Below are 26433 nucleotides of genomic sequence, written 5' to 3'. Positions count from 1 at the left end.
TTCTGGTCCCTCTCATCTGCTTTCACACACTCCCTTCAGGCTGGCATTTTTTTGTCTTCCTTCTTTTGCAAGGCTGCTCATGTGGAAAAAGAAGGGAATAATCCCCTCTGCTCCATATCACTCCCCCCAAAAAAGAAAAGAACAAAAGAAGGAAGGGAACAGTAAGCCCAGATTCATGTTATTTCTCCACCCTTAACAATGGAGATTAAAATGACAAGGTTTAACAGTATTTGAGCTTAAGGTTTACATAAGTGAAATTACTTACCCAGAGCTACACAGGAAGTAGCACAAGTGGATGTTAAATGCTGGTCTTTTTGACTGTAAAATGTGTTTGACCTTTTAATCCCCTGAAGCCAGGGGATGTATTAAACAATAACATAACTTGGTGCAACTTCTTAGAGAACTATTTTACTTAACATCAAGTAAGTTTAAACATTATTTTGTGTTAAAGCAAACATAATTATATGGAGAGCACAAATTCCTTATGAATTTTTATGACAAAATATAAGACTTTGAGGGCAGATTGCCCAGAGGTGTATCACCAGATGCCCAGGATGATGCTGTCATTTTTCCTATGGTCAGTTTTATTTTGCCAAGAGAAGAGTTTCCAAAGCCTCAACTAGAAGATCTTTAAATCTGTTCGACTCTGATGTATTAAAGCTTAATCCTAAACCTTACAGAATAATCTTTTGTTTCAAATGACACAGAGCAGTGGAATAATTCATTTGAAAGATTATAGTTGAGTGCCTCTGACTGAAGTAGGACTAGATGTCCCAAAGTCCCATCCAGTAAGATTCCCCCTGAATCCCTATTGTGATGCCCAAAGTAATTCCAGCAGAACCTTCATCTCCCTGTATCAGTTTGAGAACCACAGATAGAGGTTTATTGTTATTTTAGCCTTGAATTGATGATATTATGTGATTTATTTAAATAAAGCAAATTCAGATGCAGCAAAAATAGTCCTTGGAGGGAAGTTCATAGTGATACAGGCCTTCCTCAAAAACCAAAAACAGTCTCAAACATCCTAACCTACCACCTTAAAGAATTAGAAAAATAATAACAAACAAAACCTAAAGTCAGCAGAAGGAAGAAAATAATAAAGATCAGAAAGGAAATAAATTAAATAGAGATTGAAAAACAAGAAAAAAATTAATAGAACCAAGAGCTGGTTCTTTGAAAGAGTAAACAAAATCAACAAACCTCTGGCCAGGCTCACCAAGAAAAAAGAGAGCAGTCCCAGATAAACAAAATAAGAAATTAAAGAGGAAAAATAACAACCAATACCACAGAAATGCAAAAAACCGTAAGAGAATACTATGAACAATTATATGCCAACAAATTGGACAACCTAGAAGAAATGGACAAGTTTTTAGGAACATACAGCTCACCAAAACTGAATCAAGAAAAAAACAGATAATTTGAACACCCTGATTACTAGATTTGAAATAGAATCTGTAATTTTTAAAAAAGGTCCCCACAAAACTCCAGGACTGGGTGGCTTCACTGGGGAATTCTACCAGACATACAAAGAAGAACTTACAATAATCCTTCTCAAACTCTTTGAAAAGATTGAATAGGAGGGAACACTCCCAAAGTCATTCTATGAAGTCACCATCACCCTGATACCAAAACTGGACAAAGATAGTACCAAAAAAGAAAATTACAGGCCAATATCTTTGATGAATATAGATGCAAAATTCTCAACAAAATATTAGCAAACTGAATCCAATGACACATAAAAAAAGATCATATATCACAATCAAGTAGGATTCATCCCAGGGTCATAAGGATGGATCAACATATGCAAATCAGTGTGATATACCACATCAGCAGAAGAAATGACAAAAATTAAATAATCATCTAAATAGCTGCAAAAGAGGCATTTGATAAAATTCCACATCCATTCATGATAGAAACTCTTACCAAAGTGAGTATAGAGGGGACACATCTCAACATAATAAAGCTATTTATGACAAACCCACAGCCAACATAATACTCAGTAGTGAAAAGCTGAAAACCTTCCTGCTAAAATCCAGAACAAGACAAGGATGCCCACTCTTAACACTTCTGTTCAATATAGTATTGGAAGTCATAACCACAGCAATCATACAAGAAAAAGAAATAAAAGGGATCCAAAATAAAAAGGAAGAAGTAAAATTGTCATTATATGCAGAGGACATGATACTATATATATAGAAAACCCTAAAGATGCCACAAAAATTACTAGAGCTGATAAATAAACTCAGCAAGGTAGCAGGATACAAGATTAACATACAGAAACCAGTTGTATTTCTTTACACTAACAATGAAGTATCAGAAAGGAAAAGTAAAAAAAAAAAAATCCCTTTTAAAATCCCATCAAAAAAATACCTAGGAATAAACCTGATGAAGGAGGTAAAAGAGTTACATGCTGAGGACTATAAAACACTGATAAAAACTGAAGATGATTCAAAGGCATGGAAAGATATCCCATGTTCTTGGATTAGAAGAATTAATATTGTTAAAATGGGCATACTACCGAAAGCATTCTACAGAGTCAATGTGATCCCTATCAAATTACCCAGGACAATTTTCACAGAACTAGAACAAATAATCCTAAAATTTATATAGAATCACAAAAGACCCAAAATTGCCAAAGCAATACTAAGGAAAAAGAACAAAGCTTGGAGGCATAATGCTCCCAGACTTGAGACAATACTACAAAGCTACAGAAATCAAAACAGCATGATACTGTTACAAAAATAGACATATAGTTCAATGGAATAGAATAGAGAGCCCAGAAATAAACCTGTACACCTGTGGTCAGTTATTCTTCAACAAAGGAAGCAAGAATATACAATGGAGAAAAGACAGCCTCTTCAGGAAGTGGTATTGGGAAAGCTGGACAGCCATGTGTAAATCAATGAAGTTAGAACACTCTCTCACACCATACATAAAAATAAACTCAAAATGGCTTAAAGACTTATAATACAAGACACTATAAACCGCCTAGAAGAAAACATAGGCAATACATCCTCTGACACTAAATCCTAAGACATTCTACCAATACAATAGAAATAAAAGTAAAAATAAACAAGTGGGACATAATTAAACTTAAAAGCTTTTGCACAGCAAGGGAAACTATAAACAGAATGAAAAGACAACCTACACACTGGGAGAAAATATTTGCAAATGATGCTACCGACAAGGGATTAATTTCCAAAATATATGAACAGCTCATATAGCTTAATATCAAAAAAAAAACCCAATCAAAAAATGAGCAGAAGACCTAAATAGACATTTCTCCAAAGAAGACATCCAGATGGCCAATAGGCACAGGAAAAGATACTCAGTATCACTAATTATTAGAAAAATGCAAATCAAAGCTATAATAAGGTGTCACCTCATATGGATCAGACTGACCATCATCAAAAAGTCTACAAATAATAAATGCTGGAGAGGGTGTGGAGAAAAAGGAACCCTCCTACACTGTTGGTAGGAATGTAAATTGATGCGGCCATTATGGAAAACAGTATGGAGATCCCTTAAAAAACTAAAAATAAAATTGCTCTATGATCCAGCAATCCCACTCCTGGGCATATATCCAGATAAACTCTAATTTGAAAAGATACATGTACTCTGTTGTTCACAGAAGCACTATTTACAATAGCCAAGACATGGAAGCAATCTAAATGTCCATCAACAGATGAATAGATAAGGAAGTTGTGGTATACATATACATATACATACACACACATATACATATACATATACATAATGGAATACTACTCAGCCATAAAAAAGAATGAAATAATGCCATTTGCAGCAACATGGATGAACCTAGAGATTATCATACTAAGTGGAGTAAGTCAGAGACAAATATCATATGAAACCACTTATATGTGGAATCTAAAATGTGATCCAAATGAACTTACTTACAAAACAGAAAAAGACTCACAAATGAACTTATTTACAAAACAGAAAAAGACTCACAGACATAGAAAACAAACTTATGGTTACCAAAAAAGAAAGGGGAGGGGTAAATTAGGAGTTTGGGATTCATGGATACAAACTATTATATATAAAATAGATAAACTAGGTCCTACTGAATAGCACTGGGAATTATGTTCAGTATCCTGCCATAAACCATAATGGAAAAGAACATGAAAATATATAGATATGTATAACTTAATCACATTGTTGTAAACAAGAAACTAAGACAACATTGTGAGTCAACTATACTTCAGTTAAAAAAAAATTTTAAAAATAAAAAAGACGTAAAGCAAAGTCCTTAGCTAATGAATAGCTTGCACATTACCCCTCACTTTTATTCCCCCACCTGTTATAATATTTTTCCCATAAGAAAATGTAAAGTACTCCACAACCATATGTTTGGCAAAGCAGTTTCTAAAAATGTATTTTGGTTACAGAAGAGGAACTCCCTGTAATTTGCAAACCTGTTGCCATCTATTAGTTGAACCCAAAATAAAGATGAACATCTAATGACTGGCAACTACCAGAAGACTTCAACAAGGCAACGTCTTGATTTCTGGCTCTCTGTTCTCCTCCACATTAGTCAAGCTCATTTGATAGTCTGCAGGAATGAATCTCGTTGGCATGGCCGTCTCATTTTTCTTTCAATGTGACAAATTGTTGCTGATTTTTACAGCACAGTAGTTTCTCAATAGCATGCATTCTGCCCCTCCTGAAGTGAGCTAAAAACGGAAGTCTGCCTCATGAGCACCCTTTGTACTCTGCAAACGCATGTGGGCACATGCTGGCTGGTAAGCCCACGATTGGGATAATGTTCTATTCATACTCACTGGTCCTATTTTTTGAGAATGCTATACTCAGGCAGGCCTCCTAGCATCAAAGGTGAAAAATATCATCCACATCCTGCCAACTGGCAGACACGTGGCACCTCTGAAAGCTTCAGGAGACAGATGGCAATGGCAGCAGCAGCACATTTTAAGGCTGCTCTTCCAGGAACTGGCTCTGGGACCCTGAGAAAGTCACATAAAGTGCTCCCCTGTCTCCTGGGTCCTCATGATTCAGATACTGGTGACTGGAAATGGAAACATGTCATGAGGAAAGACATATTGAAACACCATAATATCTGAAGTAGGTACACAAGCCCAGGATATACTAGAAGTAACACTCCATTTGTTTCCTTTGCTGACTGGAAATATTGCAAACACTGGGCTTCAGGGTAGAAAACCCCACATCCTGCATATCTCCTAGTATGTTTCAGAAATAACCTGAGTGCTCTGAATCTTTGAAATGGTTCCTCTCATCAGTAATATATAAATAGCTTTTAAGGTAGCACATGATAGCTTGATGGGAGAATAACAAAAATTAATACCTGGTCTTTTTAGATGAATGTAAATAATTAGGTAAATAATGCAACACCAACCAAAGAACACTGTAAAAAAGAAAAAAAGATCTGCTTGGAAACGTTCACTTTTTAAAAGACTTGGAAGTCAGTGGTGAGGCCCCCTTCGCATTTCCCGGTGTATAGAAGCAGGCCTGGCTCAGGCAGTGCCCAGGGCCTGAATGGACGACTCTTTTTGGCCTGGAGTTGCTTTGGTGAGAATCACTGTTTCTTTGGTTTCAATAATATGCTTGTTGTTTTATTATGTGCGTTGCTGTGTTTTCCTGCCTTTTCATGAAGAACTCAAGTACAGGCTCCCCACTTTGCTGTGTTCTCCTTATTTTGTTATTACTCTTTTTTTTATTGAATTATAGTCATTTTACAATGTTGTGTACAGCACAGTGCTTCAGTCATACATGAGTATTATTTTGACAGCACTTCGACATGCCTCATGACATCGCTGCGTCAGAAGACGGGACTGTGTACGTGGGAGATGCTCACACCAACACCGTGTGGAAGTTCACTTCGACTGAAAGTATGGCTTTTACAGCATTTATTGTCCACATTTTCCCTCAGTTGGATTGTTTTAAAATCTGTGAAAAAATATTTGCATTTCCCTCTCTTTTTATTGATAGAATGCAGTAGCAGATCAAGGTGTGATTGGCAGTTATTAAAAGACTTGTTTATATTCATTTCAGGGATTACATTTTTTTAAACGTCAAAGGAAAAAATTTTTTCCTTTTTCTTTTCTTTTTTTTTTTTTTTTTTTTTTTTGCTGGCAGTTATCCCCTTGTTTCCACAGATATTCCACAGGAAATTCTTGATGCCTAAAGTAATGTCTATTACGTTAAAAGCCAGCGTTGATTCCAACTTTGTTCCAGAGGGAAGTGAAGGCTTTGGCAGAGCAGGGTGCTGCCTGGTGTCCACACAGTCATCACTTCCCACGTGGCTCTTCAGCTCTCAGTTGCTCTGAGCATCTAGGAAGACCCACATCTGTGTCAGACACAGATCACCCCAAACAGAAGACTCTGCATTTTCCCTTTAGACTTCAGCTTGTTCAAATACTGAAGTATGGTTTTCATGTAACTCAAAAAGTTTGTCTAGGGACAAAGGAGGTTCTTTACCAGGATCAGGCCAGCTAGGTTTGGGGATTTTTTCATTGCAATTTGGACATTAGTATACATTCAGAAGTATACTAACCTAGCCTCTGATATATAGTAAAAGACATAAGTTTTCTAAATTAAACAGAACTGAATGCTTAGTGGACCACAGACTTCCACATCCAGAGATGCTTTCAAAATGCGGCAGGGTCCAAAGGGTAGGAGAAGATGGGGTTAAGGATGATAAATCTGAGGTATCAGGAGCTGCCACAGGCAGTTTTGAATAGAGAAATATTAAAGGCTTGTGGACTTGATGAAGATAAGAAATACTACTGGTAACAAGGAAAAATGCAAGTTACAATAAAGAAAAGCAAAATCGTGGGTTCAGAAACGTCAGTCATCTGCCACACAAGTCTCGGAGCCCAGGGCACTTTGGGAACAGCCGTCTTCAGAATTGCCCTTTGAGTATCTTTGCTGTTTTGTAATAAGGACCCAGTTAGGACTGATGCACAGAGGTGCCCGTGGACTGTTCCACTGCAGCCGTAGCTGCACATTCCCCTCGCCAGTGTGCAGGCTCTCCTGGCACCTGCCTCCTCAAAGAAGAACCAGGAGGTGTGGACAGACAGGAAAGCAGAGAGAGAGATGGATCATTCCCAATTGCATGGCTGAACCCAGGCTTTTTGGAATTTAAAAAAAAAAAGAGTAAATGCTTCTCAGGATGGAAGAAACTTCATAAATCTAGCCAGAATCTTCATTTTTACAGATACAAATATGATACTTGAACTCATTAAGATTCCAGTCTAAGGCTCTTTATTCCACCCTAGTGGTTTGTACTAAACAGAGGTGCATGTCCGAGTCACCTGCAGAGGGTTTTCAAAACAAACAGCCAGACTGCACTCAAGATCTTATTGAAAGAAGAGGAGTTATAATATGTGTATTTTGGAAAGGCATACCAGGTGATTTTGAAATGGCCCGTGATTGAGAAGCACTGCAGTATAGCATCCAGCTTTAAGAGAGAAAAAGCCTTCTGTATATTCCTGAACGCAACCAAACAATAAACCTGGAAAGCAGTACCCTGGGAACAGTAAGACTGCCATAGGAGACTAAACAAGTGTCACGTGTACGTATTCTAGTATTTAACTAGTCAAATCAATTCATGTCAACTAGAAGACTGGTAATCAAACATGGCAGAACTAGTCGTCAGTCTAAGATGTCCCCATGAAAACAGAATTACTTGATATTTCAGAAGTAATACAATATTATAATCTCCCCATGGAAAATCTCATTTTGAATATGAAGACCTTAGAAATATTATTTCAGCTTTCCCTAGGAGATTTTACCCAGGACTCGTGGACCTGGCACCTAATTAGTGTTTTGTATTAAACTCTTTTCTAACGTAATAATGTATTTGATGAATTAAGGAAATATATTTTACTGAGAAAAATTAATGTTAAAATTAAGTTTTCAAATGTAATTTTTGACAGTTCTGATTTTCTCTCTTCTTTCTGTGCTGTTACAGAAATGGAACATCGATCGGTTAAAAAGGCTGGCATTGAGGTCCAGGAAGTCAAAGGTTGGTCAGATTCCTCTTATGACTGTGGAACCCAAGGCTATTTGTGCTGAATACTTTTATGGCTCTTGATTGTACTTACAAAAATTACCAGGCTAAAAATATAATCTGGTAAATTATCCATAACTTCTACTATGTACTTAATTAAGCCTTTAAACCTACATGTTGCCACTGCTTTTTCTGATAAATGGAGTAGTCATAATGAGCTCAAATACACTGATTTCAAGTGATAAAAAAAAAGTGACTGGAGTTGCAAGAAATCTGTAACAAGTGGGCCAGAGAGATTCAGAGAGAAAAAGAACATAAGGCCGTCACTTTGGGAAGCGTTTTAACTGCAGGCGAGCAGAATGTAACATCCAGCATGCTGGGAAAGGCCCTCCTTAATGGGCTCTCTTCTAAAGGAGTGAAAAATATCTTGGGTAAGTTAATACTATAGAGGCTTGAAAAGATTAGCTTCTCCCTAAGCTCCAATCTTAGTACCATTCAGCCCCCAACATTCACTGAAGGCCTTCTGTGTGTAAGGCACTATAGCAGGCTTAATGGAAATGACATCGTGCCTAACTTCAGGAGACTTACATCCTATAAGGACTGTGTGTGTGTGTGTGTGTGTGTGTGTGTGTGTGCGCGCACACGCATACATGCATACGCATATATACAAACAAGTATATCACTGGCATATATTAAATAGGAATGGAGAAATGGAATTTAGCTACTGGTAAAACCACTGGGTTCATCTGGAATCCCAGTCAAATTGTTTTCTCCCTTTCTTAGGGTCAGTTTATATTTATGTATTTTCTGCCATCTGCAGGGTTTTAGACATGGTCATGTGCAGTTAAGAACTCACTAGGGGCGTTCCTAATATTTACGTAGCAAAGTGATTCAGTTACTAGTTGCTTTACAAATGGCTCTCCTAGCTATTCAGACTTAACCCTAGGCTTACTTGTTTTCCTTTCTCACGAAAGCAGGTGGAAAGGAGATGAAAAGAAGCAAGAACCAAGAGAGAGTTTAGGGACTTTATGTAGGCAGATAAGAACATGTAGCCGGCTCAAGGTTGAAAGGGGTAAGATACTATTATAAAATAAATAAATAGCAACTGTTTGGCATTTGTAGAGATTCCAACCCAGCTGGCGCTACTGATTGACACTCTTACCGCGCTCATACTGAAGGAGTTCCTGGCCCTCTATTTTTCTGTTATTGTTATATATGGAATTATTGATAAGTTCTGTTTGTCCCAAATAAAGATGTAGGAAAATATGCTATTATGAATAATAGCTATCAATTATGGAGCACAAACCATGGGCTATACCAGAATTACCAAGTTTAATCCTTACACCAATTGTATGATAATGGCTATTATCCCCACTTTACCTTTGTGAGGAAATTGAGGATCAGAATTACTACTAAGGTATTAAATGGTAGAGCCAGAATTTAAGCCAGTCTGTTTCATGCCAGAGCTGTCCTCTTAACCACTATTGCTATGCTGCTAAGCAGAGATGAATACCACCAATTCATCCACCATAAATTCTTCCAAGAACTACAGGTTAGAGATGGTTATAGTTTACTCCGAAATCTCTGGGATTTCACAGTGGCCTCAAACCATTTCTGTTCAGATAGATCCCACCAAAACCCTGGGACTGCACTTGTTGGCAAACAGCCCACCCTCACTGACCTCGTCTTGGCTGGCCAGTGGAGGATGAACAGTGCCCTCCCACTGGCCATGTCCTCTCTCCTCAGTGCACACCACTGAGTCCATTTGGTCAGGAAACCTTCCAGCAGCTCAAATAGTAACTTTAATTGAAATGTCTTGTCATGACAGTCTCGTTTTAATAGTCAGGAATACCCAAGCCCCAAAGAACTTGTTCCAGTCCTCTTTGAAACCCAAATGACTCTCACTGAACTTTTTTTTCAAGATTATTTTCTTATTACAAAAAGGAATGTAAATCATGCTGAATCTCCAAGAGTTTGTCTTTTATCAAAATCTGGAAGCTTCATTTAGACCACCCCTTACAAAAGAGTGGGAGAAACAGCCTCTCGTATTTAACAGCCCTGTAGGTACATGGTAATTGCAAATTTCCAAATTCAAGTAACCTTTGACAACACTCATCCTCACTGTGAATGGTTATATAACTGATCATAAATAGCGGAGTTTCAGAACCAGTGTTGTGTTCTCAGGGAGTTTCAGGAATAAGAGAATTTGCGATAAGAAACTTAGGAAAGGGATTTAAATTTTCAAATAAAATTACTAGGGATAAAATAATATGCCAATATCCCACCGAAAGTAGAGCTTTTACCCCTCCCCCGCCTCCCATGATAAAAGATGATGATGGTGAATCAATCTTAAAAAGATAAAAGATAAATTCTCTAGTGCATTTAGCATCTTGGATTTAATGGAGAACAACACATTGTAGGGGAAGCACATTGCACTAAGCAAAAAAAACAAAAAAAGAGTACAAGTGTACCTTGTTTTATTGCACCTTGCTTTGTTGCACTTTGCAGATACTCACTTAGTGTTTTTTACAAAATGAAAGTTTGTGGCAGCCCTGCACCCAGCAAGTCCATTGATGCCATTTTTCAATAGCATTTGCTCACTTCATGTCTCTGTGTCACATTTTGGTAATTCTCAAAATATTTCAAACCTTTTCATTACTATTGTAACTGTTACGGTGATCTGTGATCAGTGATCTTGGATGTTACTACTATGATTTGCTGAAGGCTCAGATGATGGGTAGCATATTTTAGCAATAAATTTTTAAAATTGAATTATGCACATTAGTTTTTTTAGACATAATGCTGTTGCACACTTAATAGACTACAGTATAGTGTAACCATAAGCTTCATATGAACTGGGGAAACAGAAAAATTTTATGACTTGCTTTATTGCAATATTTGCTTTATTTCCAGTGGTCTGGAACCTAACCCACAGTTTCTCCAAAGTATGCCTGTAATCTTACTGGTGCTATATGCACTTTTCACATCTTCTAAAGTGTCAGTTGCCACTATGCCATATAAAACCTTCAGCTTTCAATTCCATCTGTGAAGAACTGGGTAGCAATTGCTCGGTTGCTGTATTAAGAATGTCCCTCCTTTCCTGACCTAGTTATTCCAAGTCCAGGTGGTCTCTGGGCTACTCCCCATCTGTCAGGGGAGAAAGCCATGTACACGCTTGTGTGTGTGCACTCACACAGGAATGCACCTTGCCTCTCTTTCTAAATGCGTTGCTTTAAAGAAGAAAGAAAAAACTTCTTATACATCAGCTTTTCAAAATTATGTTTATTTCCATATATCTAAGGAGATGCTAGAAAAGCTTGTAGATTGAATCCACCTAGCATCTTATATGATAGGAGAATGTCATATGAGGTACCCCCACCTTCCAGAAGCCCCAGGTCTTGGCTAATCTTAGAGTTTCTCCATCTATCTTCATCAGGACAATTGGGTTTTTAGTTAAAGAATTTCAGATAAAGAGTAAATGTGACAGAATTTGGATTATTCTTTTTGCTTTGAATGGAATTCTTATTGACTCTTAAGTGATAGCTATTTTTTAGGCTTTTTACTCCAATTATAAAGGCTTCTGAGAAGAGTAGTAGCATTGCTTTTTTTTTTAGATTAGGAGATTAAAATTTTTATCCTCTTCCTTTAAAATGCAGAGCATCTTTTAAAATCTAAACATAGTTCAGCTCGTTCCAAAAGTTAGAATGTTCAAGTATTTTTAGATGAGACCCAGAGAAACAGAAGGGAACAGAAATCACAAGTTTATAAAGTGCAGTGTGTGTATCTTAGCAAGTTCATTACCTCGTTCTCAGCACACTTTCTACGAATGGTACTTGGATTCTTTTAGTCTACTGCCTACTTCATAGTTTTTCTTCCCTTTTAATGAAGCCCAATCCTAGCTCTGCCTTATAAATGAAACTAGATTTGAGCTGGTACAGCCATTGTCTTAGGTGTAGGCAAATCCACTGAATGACAAGTACAAAATGCTATGTGATCACTCGAGTCATAGTTGCCTTCAGAGAGAAACAGATCCTTCGCCCGAGACAGCAAGCTCTTGACCACCAGTCTACATCTTTGGCCTATATTTTTTAATCTTATTGTCCATTTATTACTTAATTAATTTATTTAGCTTAAATATAGAACAAGCTTAAATAGAGAACAATTTGTATACCTTTTCTACAGTAATGAAGAAAAAACAAAACAAAAACCAGTGGTCAGGAAGAGTAAGAATCACACTTACATTCCTCTTAGAAACTGAGACTTAGAAAGGTTAGATTTGAACCATTTGGATCTATGAACCAGTCCCTTTCCTTCTCTCCCACTGAAGTTTCAAGAACCACTCCAGTGGACAGAGAGGAGAAATAATGGTCTGCCCATACCCATAGTACAGGGAAAGAAAGGAGGACTGTGAGGCCGTCTGTAGAAGGGTGACAGTAAGAGCGCCACTCGTAGGCTTGGTGTGATGATTAAATGAGAACAATGCCTGAAACAGTGTACGTGCTCAGTAGATACAATAACTGAGACCGAGACGGAGGCTGGCTAGGAACACTGAGACAACAAGCTGACACCTGCCAAATGTGTGTGTCATAAATTGTATTTACAGTGTCTTAAATAACTTGAGAAATGCTTCCTTGGAGAAGTGTCCAGAAGCTACTAAGCTGTATCTACACATACTAAACATTAACCAAAGATGTTCCTGATGTTAAATCATCTATCCCTGCCATTTTGTCACAAATTCCTGAGGCCGTATGATGCACCCTGTGTCGCAGGGCAGAAGGGCGCAGCAAGAAATCAAAGTTCCAGAACCCTTGTGAACCTTTTGGCAAATGTGGTTGGAACATCTAGCCCTCACACACTAGGGCTTTGTACAAACACCCATACGTACTTCTCGAGGGTAAGAATGTCCCAAGGCTCAACCTCATTTTTAAGCCCGTAGTTACTGAGATCCCTGCAGCTGCTGATACGGGTTTGTTACATCAGTTTTCCAGCAGTGCTTTGGGCCTGATATCTACCCAATACCTGCCAATATCACAGAATAGTTGTGTGAGTGATTTTCATCAACAGCTAATGGGTAACTGTGTGCACTTGTAGCTTCCTGGGAACTGTAGAAAAGAAGGTGGAAAAGATCCAGCTCCTTCTTCCAGGTTGTAATTCTAGAATTAAGGTGTGTGTAACTATGCATGTGAGGTACCAATTATTCATTGAACATGAGAACTAAAGACACAAGGAAACAAATACTTATTAAGCACCTTTTTTATGATAAATATTTATACTCAAGAATTTTGTGAAGGAGGTTATTTACTATCCTCGTCATAGTCATACGGATGAGGTTGCTAAGACCCAGATCATTTAAGTAACTTGCCCAAAGTTACATAAGCTGACTCTATAGGAGAACTGGGATTTGAGCCCAGATTCATATGACTCCAGTATGCACACCAATTCTGTCCCCCACACCATGCTGCCTGTTCATTTTAACTCTGAAAAAATGCAAAAGGATGATATATCTTTTGTGGAATTATAGGTAAAGAGGGAACAAAGGGTAGAACCAAAGAAAACCAATTTAAAGGTGAAAAACCACTCAGTGGGAATTTGCCAACCACAGCTGCCAGCTTGGTAGATTCAGATACTGAAACGTGAACCCCACATGCACTGAGCTCGACAAGTTCTTCGGGAGCAGTTGTTGATTTGACTGGGTAGGGGGCGGTGGGGGGCAGGTTTTGGAATCTTTTGAGTCAGTTGAATATTGTAAACTCTTCTTTCCCTGAAGAATCCGAGGCAGTTGTTGAAACCCAAATGGAGAACAATCCCGCCTCCTCAGAATTGCAGAAGATGCAAGAGAAACAGAAACTGATCAAAGAGCCGGGCTCGGGAGTGCCCGTTGTTCTCATAACAACCCTCCTGGTTATTCCGGTGGTTGTCCTGCTGGCCATTGCGTTATTTATTCGGTGGAAAAAATCAAGGGCCTTTGGAGGCAAGTAAAATGAGCCCCTTGAACTTGGAACCTACCTTCGAAAGAGTGTTTGGCCTGATTATCCTCAAAGTTCGGTTGTGATTTATTTTTCAGTGTTTTTTTTTTTTTTTGAATGCTTTCTACCTGTTTCAACGTTATTGTCTCTGTTCCAAATATTGTCTGTAGTTAGTATCACATTAGAAGATATATCTGGAGCTTCTGAAGTTTGGATAGTTAGAGTACAATATAACCTTTAATATTGCCTTTTAGCAATTGGCTTAAATCCAATTAATGTGTTCACATGAAACTAGGTAGATAAGTAGATTAGTGAAATTAGCTGAATGGTCCAGAAGGAGGAGACGCCTGCTGTTAAAAAGAGGCCCGGTCCTCCAACGCCGGGGTTCACTTAGTCCTGGCTCTGGCTCCTGGCTCATGACCTTGGGCAAGTTACTTAATCTCTCTAAGCCAGTTTTTTTATCTATAAAGTGGGGATACTCACAAGGTTGTGTGACGATTAAATGAAACAATGTACATGAAGCACTTATCACAGTATCTGGCACCTTGTAAGTGTTCAGTTAATTCTTCATAATCATTGGTAATAAAATAATAATAGTAATAAGAAGCCATAAAAGATACTTGTCTCAAACCTCAGCTTTTCCAGGAAACCAACTATTTCTATAAGAAACCATTTGATGATTTTTAAATAGTCTTAATTTAGGCCTTTCCCTAACCATACAAGGCAGGGTCCAATGCTGGAATCAGTATTTTATCAAATCATTATCACACTACAGGATCCAGGAGCTGAGTTCCTTTCAAGACGTCCACATAAATAAACAAATAATCCAACTTGTGATTCTCACCTCTCACGAGCAGTCCGTTGGCTGGGTCCCCATGTCCTAAGGCAAAAGGCTGCAGCTGTGTCTGGGAAGGGATCCATGGACCAGGGTGGGAGGTAGCATTTGATCAAGCATCTGATCCTATTCCAGGCCAAGGCGATCGTGGCAGGGATTCAGTGCCCATGGCAAAGCCCTGACACAGAAAGGGACACAGAAACAAAGCCAGAGGATTCATTTTAATAAGTTGTGAAAGGGAATTTTTCTAGGACTTTCTTTTGCTTTTCATTGGCAATCAGTAAAGCTCAGCAAAATACAGCTAACTCTTCCAAAAACGACTGCGGTGGAGCTCCTGGTATGGGTGTGGACCTCTGGTAAGCAGGGCAAAGATCAGTGAACACAGTCACTGTCTTCATGGAGTTAGATGGAAGCTTCAAAAAAGCACGAATCTTGTATGTTTCCTGTTGACTGATGTATCCCCAGCACCAGTAACAGTTCCTGGCCCTAGGGGTTTGATAGTCATTGGGATAATGCCAGAATAAATAATGGCGCTTACAGAATAGATGACACACAAGAAAGAGATGACACATAAAGGTACTAATCGAGGGTGGTAAGTGCAGTGCTGAGTACAGGGAGTATCAGGGACACATGGGGCCTGAGGGCAGGGAGCAGGAAAGTTGTAAGCAGCCCACACCAGAAGGAAGAGTGGCTGGGGAGTCGAGAAGGCTTGGCCTCTCCTGTTTGCTGTTAGTGCACGTGACGTGGCACTGTTACCAGAGTGCTGAGTTTACAAGGAGGTGTTGGGAAGACAGAGACCCAGGTCAAACCCTATGAAATTGCCATTATTCAATCAGGTTTTCTTTAGAAAAATTGCAGTTTTATAATGGTTCAGTCTAATACATTTAATTCTAAAAGGAGATCAGCCTCTCATTTGTTCTTGATAGGTCTTATCCAGTCCATGTGGGTTTTCAGTATCCCTCACGAAGTGCCTTCCACTTAGTGAGCACACGCTGGTAGTGTGTCACCTCCGCATGAGACACTGTGCTAGGCACAGGGGATGCAAAACTGACTGAGGACTGTCCCACATCCTTGTGGAAGTTACAGTCTAACTTGTTGCCTTTCTAATGGTCTCATCAGAGTCTTCTTCCCTCCTTGGCTGTTTCTCTCCCCATCCACTCTTCTATGTTTGCTCTGTCCTCTGCCTGCTAGCTTTCTCCATGATGCTGCCCCACTCCTGGTTGGAGACCTCCTAGGAGAACGCTGAGCCTTGTTTCCCTGACCGTAGTCCTTAGGGGAGTGGTGGAAGCAGGGCACAGGGTGCCGTGAGCTACACAGCAAGGGGAGAAGTGAAGTCCATCGGGAGTTCGGCCTCTCCATGAGGACAGAGAGTCCATCCTTCATGGAGACGGGCAGCCCCATGGGGAGAATTTGGGGCACCTAATATGGCTCAAAATACTCAGGGTTTCAGGGTTTTGCCTTCAGTCTTATAGAAAGGGGAAGTGATGTAAGTGGATCCAGAGCTTTCTCAAGCAGGACATGCACTGTTCTTAACAGACCAAAGCCTCCAACCAATATTCCTAAACTGTAATAACCAAAGCTTCCAAAGTTTTACGAATTACTGGTAACTTAATTTTGTCCTAATAAAGGTAACTGATATTTATTGAGCATCTGCTGTACGTGTGCCAGGCACTGTTGGAAGCACGCCACATGCGGTGTCCAATCTAAACCTTACAGAGAGGTGGGGATGCTCATTAGCCCTCTCTTCTCAGAAAACTGAGGCTCAGAGAAGTAATTTATTGAGATCGCACAGCCTGTGAAAGACACAGGCAGGGGTCAAACCCCTTTCTGCCCCATGTATACATCACATAATATATTGCCTTTCCTTCCCCTTCAAATTCTAAGAATACCTACAGACAAGAGCCAGGCCTTGTAATTGATCATTTATGAGTTGATTCCTGATTTTGTATTGAAAGCTGAGCCCGTGGATTGAGGAGTGTGATTGGGACCCATTTTGAAATGTGCCATCTTTTTCTAGCAGATTCTGAACACAAACTTGAGGCAAGTTCGGGAAGAGTGCTGGGAAGACTTAGAGGTATGCCTGTGACCTTTTAGAATCCGTCACATTTGATTCAAAATCAGCAAGCTCACGACTTTTAAAAAGCAAGAAACTATTTCTTATTATCTCTCTGGAAATTAAACTCCTCGTGTGCAGCCTGGCATCCCCGATGGTAAATGCAGAAGGCAAACCATGAACTAAACTAAAGTGTGTGGCCCTGGCGGCAGGTTCCCCAGCTTCATTTGCCCACCTTGCTGTTCTGCAGTATTGTGTTCTTTTTTCCTGTCTTTTTACCTGGCTTTGTTAGTCTTCAGTAAATTTTCTGTCACTGTAGTCGGCATGTCAGTGCTTGTCCTAGTGAAGATGACCTTTGCATAGAGTCGCTGAAGTGAGAAGCTGCTCAAGGGGATGCCCATGCCAGAGAGCCTGGGAAAAGCAGGTGAAAAGTGCATCTGAAATAATTCTGCAGAAACACGTAACCCTGGAGAGCGCTGGGGTTTTTCCTTATTGATTTTAATGAATCTGTGGAGTTACATCTTTCTGACTCTGTAGAATAAGTATCTCTGTGTGTGTCTCTTTCTCTCTCTCTCTCTGTTTTTGTTTTTTGGTTTTTTTTTTTTTTTTTTGGCCAGTATCTACCTTTTCCCATCCCCAACTTCTAACTTTGTTTAGCACTTAAGAATTTACAGGGACGCTGAGAAGCCTTTGTACAAAAGTTACCTCAATCCTATGTCACTGTTTGCTTTCTTCAGGAAAGGGCAGTGGAGGCTTAAACCTGGGAAATTTCTTCGCAAGCCGTAAAGGCTACAGCCGAAAAGGGTTTGACCGCCTTAGCACCGAGGGAAGTGACCAGGAGAAAGATGAGGATGACGGAAGTGAGTCAGAAGAGGAGTACTCGGCACCTCTGCCCGCCCCCGCACCTTCCTCCTGAAAACCGGGCTTTGGTTTAGGTGGTTGAGATTTACTAAGAATGCCAGATTCCTTTCCCTTTAGCACGTTTAGAGTTTTGTGTATTTAATTGTAAACTGTACTAGTCTATGTGGGACTGTACACATTTTATTTACTTCATTTTGGTTTAGTTGGCTTCTGTTGCTAGTTGAGGAGTTTCCTTGAAGTTCATAACAGTGCCATTGTCTTTATATGAACATAGAATAGAGAAACAGTCCTCTTCCTCCATCACACTAGTAATTTAACGATGGAAGTTTTGCTCACTTGCATTTTTGAGGTTTTTCTGTAGTTTGTATATAACCCCGTTCTCCGCTTGAACACAGTATTTCCCCAATAGCACTTCCATTGCCAGTGTCTTTCTTTGGTGCCTTTTCCTGTTCAGCATTCTCAGCCTGTGGCAGTAAAGAGAAACTTTGTGCTACATGACGACAAAGCTGCTAAATCTCCTTCTATTTTTTTAAAATCACTAACATTATATTGCAACGAGGGAAAGAAAAAAAGTCTCTATTTAAATTCTTGTTTTAATTTTCTTCTTCAGTTGGTGTGTTTTTGGGATGTCTTATTTTTAGATGGTTACACTGTTAGATCACTATTTTCAGAATCTGAATGTAATTTGTGTAATAAAGTGTTTTCAGAGCATTAGCTGTCAGAGTGTATTTTGCAGTTTTTGCATATTCGCAGTGTTTTATATACAACTTTTGTAATAATTATGCAAACCACAGATATGGTGAAACCTATTCATTGTCTTCAACCAAAAGAAATGTGTTGTATTAAAATTAAGAAGATATTTCATTATGTAGCTGATATAAATTAAAAACCAGTTTAAGAGTTGACATATATGTAAAACCAGGCTCTCTTTTAAAATTCACAGAAGGTTTTTGTCCGTATATCTATCAGAAGGTAAATACTTTAATAAAAGGTGAGCCTAGCTAAGAGGAAACCTGTGTCTCAAATTACATATGCAAATGAATCCATCAGGGTAGGTTAGTGTTAACAGTTTTCTTTTTAAAGAATAATTTCATTCAAATTCCCATGTATTCATAGGAATATTCATCTATTACAGTGAGTACAAATTACTTTTGAAACATCTTTTTCATAATCCATCAATGCAATTTAGTAAAATCCTGAAAACTTTCCTTTTTATAATATTCAGACTCTAGGATCCTTTCTTCCAAATGCCTGCTTGCAATTCAGGAATCTTAGAAGTGGCATATTAGAGATATAATTGACTAATCATGGAAACAATACAGAGTACTTTGCAAAAAAGAAAAAAGAAAAAGAGAGAGAGAGAATGTCTTCCAGCTATGTTATTTTAAATATCTAACTTAACTCAGACTTTTTTTTTTTCCCTGATAATTGATACCAAAGAGGATCTGACTGGAAGATTTGTTCCTTCTCAGATGAATACACTTTGCCTCCCTTTGATCCCTCCTCTGTCCCTTGCAGCTCATCAGTGGTAGATATCTAAGTGCAGGATCACACAGCACTGTTCTGCTGTGTGTGTGCCTGTTCACTGTATCTTACATATTTGGGTTTCAACATCAGAATTTGTCCAGTGCCCAAGACACATATGCTGTATAGGTTGCCTTTGATGCTGTTCAGGTTTTCTTGCATTGTGGAAATTAGTTGACTTGCACTAAAACTATCCTTTGTGGTTCAGTATTTGATCATTGGCTCCATTATCTATAAATTTTTAATGTTATGTATGCCTCATCTTTCTTGTTCCTCAACACTTTTACAATGGCTCATGGGTGCAAAAAACAAATAGAGCAAAATGATAAATTATGAAGAAATGAGAAAGAAAAGGAGAAAACAAAGATAAAATGGAAAAACAGTACAGGAATAATGCTGATTACATTTGCCCATGGAGAGAATGTGGCTCCAAACTTCCTAGCAGCTCATTAAGTAAAACTTGATTAGTTACATAATTCATAAGCCCATTAAAAATTCCTAATAATTAGATCAGAAAAATTTGCTCCCAAGTATCTTCTGAAAGACAGCACCATGTTGTGTAATTAAAGTCTTCAACAATATCCATAGAGTAGACAAATACATTTGCAGCTCTGTTCTTACAGGTCTGTGTCCCTTAATATATATAGCACATGGCATTATATGCCTAATATAAGCAAATGGCTTTATAAAAAAGAAAATTCAGGAAAAGGAATCTGGAGCATTACCATCCTGTCCTGGAAAACTACCCTTAGTCTACTGACCTGCCTTAATTAAAGATGGCAGACTAGAAATGAATGAACTGCACTGACTTCAGGCAATCTCTCCACCGATTATTGTTTTAGCTGAACTTCATTTACTGAGTCAGAGACTGCACTGCCTGGGGAGTACCTGAAGGAGTGGATCCCATCACAGTAGAATAGCCGGAGAATTTAAGAAAAAAAATGACTGGACACTCTCTTCACAGATCCTGATTTAATGGGCTCACCATAGAGTATTGCTATAGGTCATGTTTTTCAATTTTTCCAGCTGGTTGTCCTGTGCAGCCAGAGTTGAAAACCACTGTCTTTGAGAATGGCTGCTTTACTTTGCCAGTTGCTACAAGTAGATAGTGATATTTTCATGTAAATTTTAGTTTACAGATGTTTGGAGAAGGAAGATGTGGTCTGAGGTGTTTTAATATTTTGAATAGTACCAGACCTTAATTGATAAATGTTTTAGATTGGGTAATTAAAATAGGCATAATTGACTTACTAAGAAGGCAGAGACAAATACCTGTGCTTTGAAATTTTTACAGTAAATTACCCAGAGAGTATTTTTGGGGGGAGTTAAAAGAATAGCTTTGTCATATGCTCAGTTAGCCCTGAATTATATGCATGAAATCTTTTGTTCTAAGCTATCTTCTTAGTTTATTAAATCAGCATATTCTTTTTCAAAATTCCCATGCATCTTAAAAGACTCACTCAGATGTTATATAAATTAAATATTTGAGTCACTGCATGACCAGGGAAGCCACAGACTTGGTATTTGGGCTTACTCCCCAGACTGTCACGTACCTAGCTGATGTAAGTCAAAGCTCATATCGCCCGTGGCAATAATTCTCAGGCTTCAGTGAATGGAAGGATCTTCTGGTGATGCTTATTCCAAGAGGCCTGATTCCTGGTCTCATTCCCAGAGTTTCTGATTCACTATATGGGGTAGGGCTCAGAGAGCTGCATTTTTACAAAGCACTCCTGGTGATTTGGATCCAGGTGTTCTGTGGACCATCTCAAAAAATACAGTCCTACAGAGAGTAACTGAGCCTTAAAACAAATTGTTAGGCGCACAAAATCACTTTCTCAAATGTGGGATCTTTGTAGAGTGATCATTAGGCCCATTCATCCACTCCAGTTCCTCAAACTCAGACCACAAAAAATTCAGATGCAAGTTACCTTCAGGGCCAGAACTTGCCTACCACCAGCTTTTTTCTATAGTTCCCTAACACTGTCTCACCATGGGAAATAACTTAGACGCATAGAAAGGCTACTAGGGGTCTCCCTAGAACCTCGTTTTAAAAAAGCATCGAAGCAAAATACAAATGATGTCTTCGTGTCTTCCCCAGATCACCATGCTAGACTTTGTTTTTTGTTTTCTTTTGCTTTGTTTTTTGGAAATCACGTCTTTAGATGTGACAAGAATCACCCAAGCCTATCTGGTGTATTTTTCCAGCATCATGCTTTAATGAGGGGAGCATATTCATCGTCGAGAATATACTCATGATGGTAAATGTGACTCTTCCTTATAGCGTTTGAATTTTTGAAACATCAAAGCACAAAGATGTCAATTATATATCCAAATGACAGGCACAAAACAAGTACATGCATTTTCCACACTCCAGAATTGATGCTGTACTGTCACAGGGAAGGAGTTGCCCAATGAGCAGGGAGAGTGCGATGTATGGAACCAGGGCAGGGTCACATCCCACAGTAACCCCACTGCTGGTTTATAAAGGATTCATGTTCCCAGGAAAGTTTCAGATATTGTTGCCAGTTGGATAGAGTAGATTCTGGGAAGAAAAAATAGCAGATATTCACTGCTGTTATCCCGAGACCATAACCACATCACCGTCTTTCTCAAATACAGGAGTTTACTGTAATGGCCACGTGTGTGATGCTTAAATTATTACATTAAAAAGAGACATTAAGTGATTAAGTCTATTCCAGTATGTATATGAAGATAGTTCCAAATGCCCACAAAAATATTGACACAAGAACCATTGTTCAACTTTGGCTTGTCACAATAATAATGGCAATAAAAAAATACACAAAGGAGAACAGCAGAGATTTGAGGTCTAAAGTATGTGTGTGTGTGTGTATAGTATTTATACTTGATTTCTACTCAACCAAGATTGATGGAAACAGATAGCTTCCAATCAGTAAGTGATGTGGTTGCTTTAGTTATAGAAAGGTAAAGTATTGGTGTTCAGTCAATCCTGTTCATTCTGAAAGGAACGTAAAGCAAATTACAATGTTCTTTTGTTCCTGTTTTTTCCTCTGAAAATTTCAAAGCTACAGAAATATTGAAGATCATTACAATGATCATCCACATATCCTTCACTTAGACGCACCAGTGATTAACATTTTGCCATACTTGCTTTCTCTTTCTCACAGGTGCTCACACATGTGTGTGCACAGGCACACACACACACACACACACACACATTCTAATTTACTAACTTCTGCTGAACCATTTGAAAATAAGTTGAGGACATCATAATCTTTACCCTAAATATTTCAACACTTAAGAACTAAGCATTCCCCTACATAACCACATAAACCACTATTACAATCAAGAATTTAATGCTGATTCCTTAATATCAGCCAATTTGTAGCCCACATTCAAACCCTGAAGTTCCCAAAATGTCCTTTGGATCTTTCTGTTTTTGGTCCAGGATCCAATTATGATTCACATGATGCATTTGTTTATCGTATCTCTTTAGTCTCCTTTAAAGTGTTTCTCTTGTCATTTTTTTCTTCCAAAACATGAACATTTTTAAGAGTCCGGGCCAATTGTCTCGTACAAGGTCTCACAGTGTGGCTTCACCGGTTTCCTCGTGATTGATTCATGATTGTGATGTTGCCTGCCTCCCACTGTCTCATGTTAGGAGGCCACTGGTGTCAGTTTGCCCCACTGCTGGTGATGCTACCTTTGATCACATAAGAAAGATGGTGTCCAACAAATCTATCCATTATATTATATATATTCCATTTCCACTTTGTCTTTAGAAAGTGTTTTTGAGAGAAAACACTTTCAGACCATGTGAATATCTTGTTTCCCAACAACATTTACCCAGTGGTTTTAGTATCCACTGATGATATTTTCCTGAATCCATAATTTTCAAGGTGTTCTTAAATAATGAGATTTTTTAATTCTGCATTTCATCTTCATTTATTAGCCAGCATTCTTCTGTAAATGACTGAGAGTACTTACTGTTGCCCCAAGAAATAGTGGCAGCATCTACTCAAGAGCATAAATGAACCCCCTCATTTTATCTGTAACCAATTTGACAAGCTCACCCATCCCACGGTGCATATATGGTCAAATGCCTTTTATTATCCTAATTAATTGTTCAAGTACTTACATTTCTTATTGATAGAAACCAGTCATTAGCATTTTGATGATTAGCTTCCTCCTTCCCCTCCTTCTCTGGAGTTGTCAGGAAGGTCTCAGATCCCGAACGAAGAATAGCAGCAAGTCTGCAGACACAGCGGCGGCATGTTCAAGCCTGACTCCTCCATGCTGCGATTTCTTCTTGCTGCCTCATGGGGTCTCTGTTGAAGGTTGTTCTCTATCCCAGTCCTAAGAAAGCTATTGCTCCGCTGCTGCTCCGACTCAGACCGCCCCCCCAGAGGGCAATACTTGGCCTTCAAGGCCATCGCTTTGTGCTGGAAACTTCTCAGGTGCTGATACGTTCAGGGGTCCTGGTTTGGGGCTGATCCTCATATCTGTGCCTACAGACACAGAACCATCACCTGCCTTCCCTCCCTATAAATCAAACTAGAGGTCAGATGGTTTTCCTCTTAAACCCTCAAAACTCAAGGGTTCCATTAGCCTTTCTTTTTCTTATTGTAATGTGGTAAGAAAACTTAAGATGAGATCTACCCTTTCAACAAAATTTTAAGTGTACAACACAGCAATGTTAATTTTAGGCACAATGTTGTACAGCAGATCTCTAGAATTTATTCATCTTGCATAAGTGAAACTAAATACCCACTGAATAGGGACTCCCCATTTCCCCCCCACCCCGACCCCTCCAGCCCCTGCTAGTTACCATTCTACATGCTTCTTCCATGAATTGGACTTCATCAACGTTAAAAACTTCCCTTTGAAAAACAAAGTTGAGAGAATGAAAAGACAGCCCATATATTGGGATTAAATATTTGTAAATCAAATATCTGATAAAGGACATTATATTTCCTAACAGTCATAAAATTCACACAGATCTTTAAAATTTTCAGTAAGGCTCTGAATTTTGTTTCAGCCAGAAAAGACAGGTGAACACCACGAAGACTTCTATCCCCAGAGGCCTGCTTACATCCTCACTCCAGGAGGAAGCCATATTCAACTTCTCTCAAATGGCAGTGCCCTTACTGCCCTCCCAGCTTCTATACATTTTTCCAGCTGCTTAGACAGACTTCCCCTTTCCAAGCTCTTATCTCATTGGATCATAATTTTGTAAAATAAGAGAGAGAGAGAAATTTATTGGCTCCTTGGCTCATAAAAATTCTAGGGTAAGAGGATACAGGGACACAGAGGATGACTTCAGGTCTCTCTCTCTCTCCCTCCCTCCCCGCCTCCCCAGAGGTTCTCCTCCATGTTGGTTTCATTTTCTTGAATATTTTTCTAGGTGACATGACAGATGTCTCTAGCAGGTGTCTGAAAATGTGAGACTTCCCTACCCTCCCCATATCTATATAACCCCCCCAAAATTCAGAAACACAAGAACATTAGTGTTTTCTTTTTCAGAAATGACAATGGATTCACAAAGATTTACCTACCAGTCCTCCTTGTAGTCCACTCTTTCAGGAGTGAGGAAAGTTTTTTTTCAACCTTCCAAGAAAATTTTCCCTAACATTCATCACATGGCAATTTCTGAGCTAATCCTTAGCAAAGGGAATAGAATTCTTTTTAGACCACTCAGGCCCATGCGTGAAGCTTGAGTGAGATCAGCTTCCCTCAAGCCCTAGTGTTAGAGCAGGCAGATAGCTAGACATGAGCAGAGAAAGGGGGACACAGACCAAATGGCAGGAATTGGGCAGAAAGGAGGCGCACAGGCCAAATGCGGGAAACCACACATCATGTAAGCAGCAGGGATCCTTGGGCAGAGAAAGAAAAGCAGGAACCTTGGGGCTGATAAGGGATCATGCTTTTTGGGGATGACAAGTGGCCTGGAGAAGAACAAAGAACGGTGAGAAAAGGCAGGAATTTCTAGTGTCGAATGTGACCTTTTGCTCATTATGCCCTCATTTCAATAAAATTAGCCTTGCAGATCAGAAGTACCCATCATGCACCGACACCATGACACTTCTGATCCTGACTAAATAAGGACAAAAGTCCCTCCTCCCTTTGGGAAGGTGGAGTTGGGATGATAATTAGGGAATGCGACCCCAAACCCTTCACTCCCCAATGAATATTTCGCCCATTCATTTTTACACCCTGTGTAGCTAACTTGCCAAAGAAACTCAGGGCAGCTGCTCACCTGAGCCTGCCCGCTCTCCCCCGAGAGTGTACTATCCATCCTTTAATAAATCCTCACTTTGCCTTTTTTTAATCTCTGAATTCTTTCTGGGATGGGACAAGAACCTGAAACACCGGTTGCATCTATCGACAACACTATGACCCCACAAAAGAAGCCCTAGACACCTAAAATTTGGATACGAAGGAAAGATAGAAGAAAATGTTTGCTGAGCAGGCAACCAATAACCCGCCATAGGTTGCTGCAGTCCCTGTTTAGAGAATAAAATTCATGTATCCACAGACACCTGCTGAGCTCCCAAACCTCAAGGAGCTCACAACCCAGAGAAGAAAGGAAGCATACATTCATTGTGTCAAGCTCAGTGATGGAAGCCGAGTCAGGGACCTCACGAAGTTTGGAGTAAGAGATCATAGAAAGCATATATTAATGTTCAGGAAGACATTTGATAGGAAAACATTAAAGTAGAAGTCGTTGGTAGGGAAAAACTCTCTTTGCAGAGTTCTCTAATGGTTAATTATCTTTTAAATCAATCACCCTAGAGCCTTTATGAAAATCAAGTATTGAATAGCTTTCTCAATATGCTATTCATACTCTTTCAACAAGAATATAATTCCAGCAACAACAAAAATCTAAGAGAAGTTCCAAAAAGCAAAGGTTCTGGGTGATAGGTGAAAGGATGTTCTGAAAATGCTGCAAAATATTGCATTGGTCCCAGAGTTCCTGGGCTGAAAAGAGCTTGAATTCCAGTCCAAAGTTCAGGAAAACATTTTTAGCATAGTTTTCACATTTGTATTTGTAAATATTTAAACTCTTTATCATGTTACCTTCCTTAAAATACCTAGTATGTCCTTTCCATTATTAGATAGATTAGAATAGATATGTGTACTATAATAAATACATAGGTGATAGATTAGTAGATGATTGATAGACTGACAGTCGTAGCAGGAAGGAGTA

General features: G+C 39.1%; 1 protein-coding gene across 12 annotated transcripts in view; it reads left to right on the top strand.

The window, feature by feature from the left end:
* PAM (peptidylglycine alpha-amidating monooxygenase) overlaps nt 1-18437 on the top strand; it is a 255430-nt gene extending 236993 nt beyond the window's left edge. For 3 of the 12 annotated variants that reach the window (XM_072958324.1, XM_072958323.1, XM_072958330.1), the window contains 5 exons: nt 5786-5885; nt 7970-8023; nt 13776-13979; nt 16827-16883; nt 17600-18437. In XM_072958324.1, the coding sequence (XP_072814425.1) occupies nt 5786-5885; nt 7970-8023; nt 13776-13979; nt 16827-16883; nt 17600-17778 (594 nt within the window). In that variant the 3' untranslated portion in view covers nt 17779-18437. The remainder of the gene's footprint in view (nt 1-5785; nt 5886-7969; nt 8024-13775; nt 13980-16826; nt 16884-17599) is intronic. The other 9 variants (XM_072958325.1, XM_072958331.1, XM_072958328.1 and 6 more) reach the window with 5 other exon arrangements.
* The last annotated feature ends 7996 nt before the right edge of the window (nt 18438-26433 follow it).

This window comes from Vicugna pacos, chromosome 3 (assembly GCF_048564905.1).
Source record: "Vicugna pacos chromosome 3, VicPac4, whole genome shotgun sequence".
NCBI lineage: Eukaryota > Metazoa > Chordata > Mammalia > Artiodactyla > Camelidae > Vicugna > Vicugna pacos.
Note: the sequence above shows the minus strand (reverse complement) of the source record. Positions and strands in the feature narration are given on the sequence as shown.